Source organism: Octopus bimaculoides, chromosome 11, assembly GCF_001194135.2.
Source record: "Octopus bimaculoides isolate UCB-OBI-ISO-001 chromosome 11, ASM119413v2, whole genome shotgun sequence".
Classification (NCBI taxonomy): domain Eukaryota; kingdom Metazoa; phylum Mollusca; class Cephalopoda; order Octopoda; family Octopodidae; genus Octopus; species Octopus bimaculoides.
Genome location: NC_068991.1, coordinates 65464857 through 65466908, shown reverse-complemented (window position 1 = coordinate 65466908; position 2052 = coordinate 65464857). Strand labels below are relative to the sequence as shown.

At 34.5% G+C, this 2052-nt stretch overlaps 1 protein-coding gene across 1 annotated transcript in view; it reads left to right on the top strand.

Moving 5' to 3' along the window:
• LOC106870967 (calmodulin-lysine N-methyltransferase) overlaps positions 1-2052 on the top strand; it is a 106820-nt gene that overhangs the window by 89375 nt on the left and 15393 nt on the right. The window contains exon 8 of the mRNA XM_014917214.2: positions 899-973. Coding sequence (XP_014772700.1) covers positions 899-973 — 75 coding nt within the window. The remainder of the gene's footprint in view (positions 1-898; positions 974-2052) is intronic.

The following is a 2052-nucleotide window of genomic DNA, read 5'->3' as shown; positions in this document are numbered from 1 at the left end:
TTATTGTTACAACGACGTTGTTGGGTAAGTGTGAGAGGTCAGATCTGGCTGGTTTGAACATAAACCAAGTAGAATATTTGGGACAAATATGGCCGGTTTAAATTCTAAAGAGTTAAATAAAAGGCTAAAGTTAAACATATTGGTTACGGATTTTAAATTTAAAAAGAATGTAAAAGGTTTCATTTCATGCGCAAGGGAGGTAACTAACATCAATATTTAAACAGTTCTTAAACTAAATTCAAATTACGACAAACGTAAATAAACAAACGAAGTTTGCTTTTAGAAGCGTTGAGATGTCTTAGAAAGTTACAGAAGTGATTTTAAAATCTCACTCGTGGCCGCCTACACTTTTTTTCTGCAAAATAGGGATAGCTTATCCTGTTCAGGCTATATTATTAGCGTTATCTTGCGTTCTTAAACTGTTTTATTTAAATTTATGAAAATGTACAAATTTATTTTGAGAATTTAGTTTTAAATTTAAACCACGGATGAGTTTTATAGAATCGTTAATACGCCGGACGAAATGTTCAGCCGTATTCCATCTGCTGTTACGTTCTGCGTTCAAATTCCGCCGAGGTCGACTTTGCCTTTCATCCTTTCGGGGTCGATTAAATAAGTAGCAGTTACGGACTGGAGTCGATGCAATCGACTTAATCCCTTTGTCTGTCCTTGTTTGTCTCCTCTATGTTTAGCCCCCTGTGGGCAATAAAGAAATAAATATATTTTTGTCCCACACGGAAATTTATAAATCATTAATTGAAATTTTTAATGAAATTTGAATCGTGCTAATTACTATCACTTTGCTTACATGGTTAGTTATGCGAGGGGAGATAATTCACGTTAGTCCCAAACTAAAACAATGATTTTTTACACTTTATTTATTTATTTATTGTTACAGATCTTTACGGTGGAACAATGATTTAGACAGCTTAAAATGCCCTGAGAAATTTAATTATATTCTCTGTGCTGACTGGTAAGTTCTTCCAAATCTAAACTGTAATCTCCAACCGACAATATTTCAGTAAGAGCAGTTTTTTTTTTTATTAGCTCATAAGTTTTCTCACGTTGATTGTTTTAGATTTTACTTTACAAATTATTTTCCATCTATATGTCATCTCTGGACAGTTTTCCTTCGGTCTTTATGCAGTGTTGTTACGTAAATTTTGTCTGTGTTACTGTACATGCATTTAGCAATTCTTTATTAAAGATCTCTTTCTCTTATTCTTCGTTGCGAAAATCTAATACGACATAATCATGGATGGCGTTGTCATAGTGTCATAGATTAGATTGTTTTTCTTCTCACTACAAGCCTATTCTCAATTTTATTAAATTATAATGAAATTTTAGCTTCTACACTCAACTCATTTCAGTTTGTGTATGTCCTGGAGTTGCTTCCCCTGCTTGTCTAAAGTAGATATCAGCGCTGATCCAATGTTTTATAATTCCTAGCCTTGATTAATTAGAATTTTCTTGGAGCCACATTAAATGCATTAGCGCTTAAATTACAATAAAAATTTGATTTTTTTTTTCGTCCGAAAATTTTTTTTGGAGCTTGTACGGAACATATAGTTTTATTAGTTTGGCAGTGTTTAAAATAGAACATTGTAAATCACTTCATGCTGTAGCAGAGTGTTGTCCTGCCAACAGCAGTCTGTCTAGGAGAAAGATCTTTCAGAAGTTGAATGTGTTCCACCAATGGTATCTACATAGATTACTCAAGATCACAGTTACCAATTCCGAAGTCCTGCGAAGAGCTAATCTGCACAACATGCAGGAGGTTGTGGCAACAAGAAAAGTGAGACTTGCTAGTTATGTTTTCCAAAGTACAAAAACCCAAGACAGCTGTACTGTGGGTATCATTAAAGAGATGAAGAAAAAAAGGGAGACCCAAGAAGACATGGCATGCCACCTTCAAAAAAGATCAGAAGCAATCAAAGATGATACAAGCGACTGCACCCAAAGCCAGGATATCTAATGATGTCTTGCAGCCAAATGTACTGGTCAACTGCAAGGGTGGAACTAGGATTAAGACATGATAATAGAACATGCATT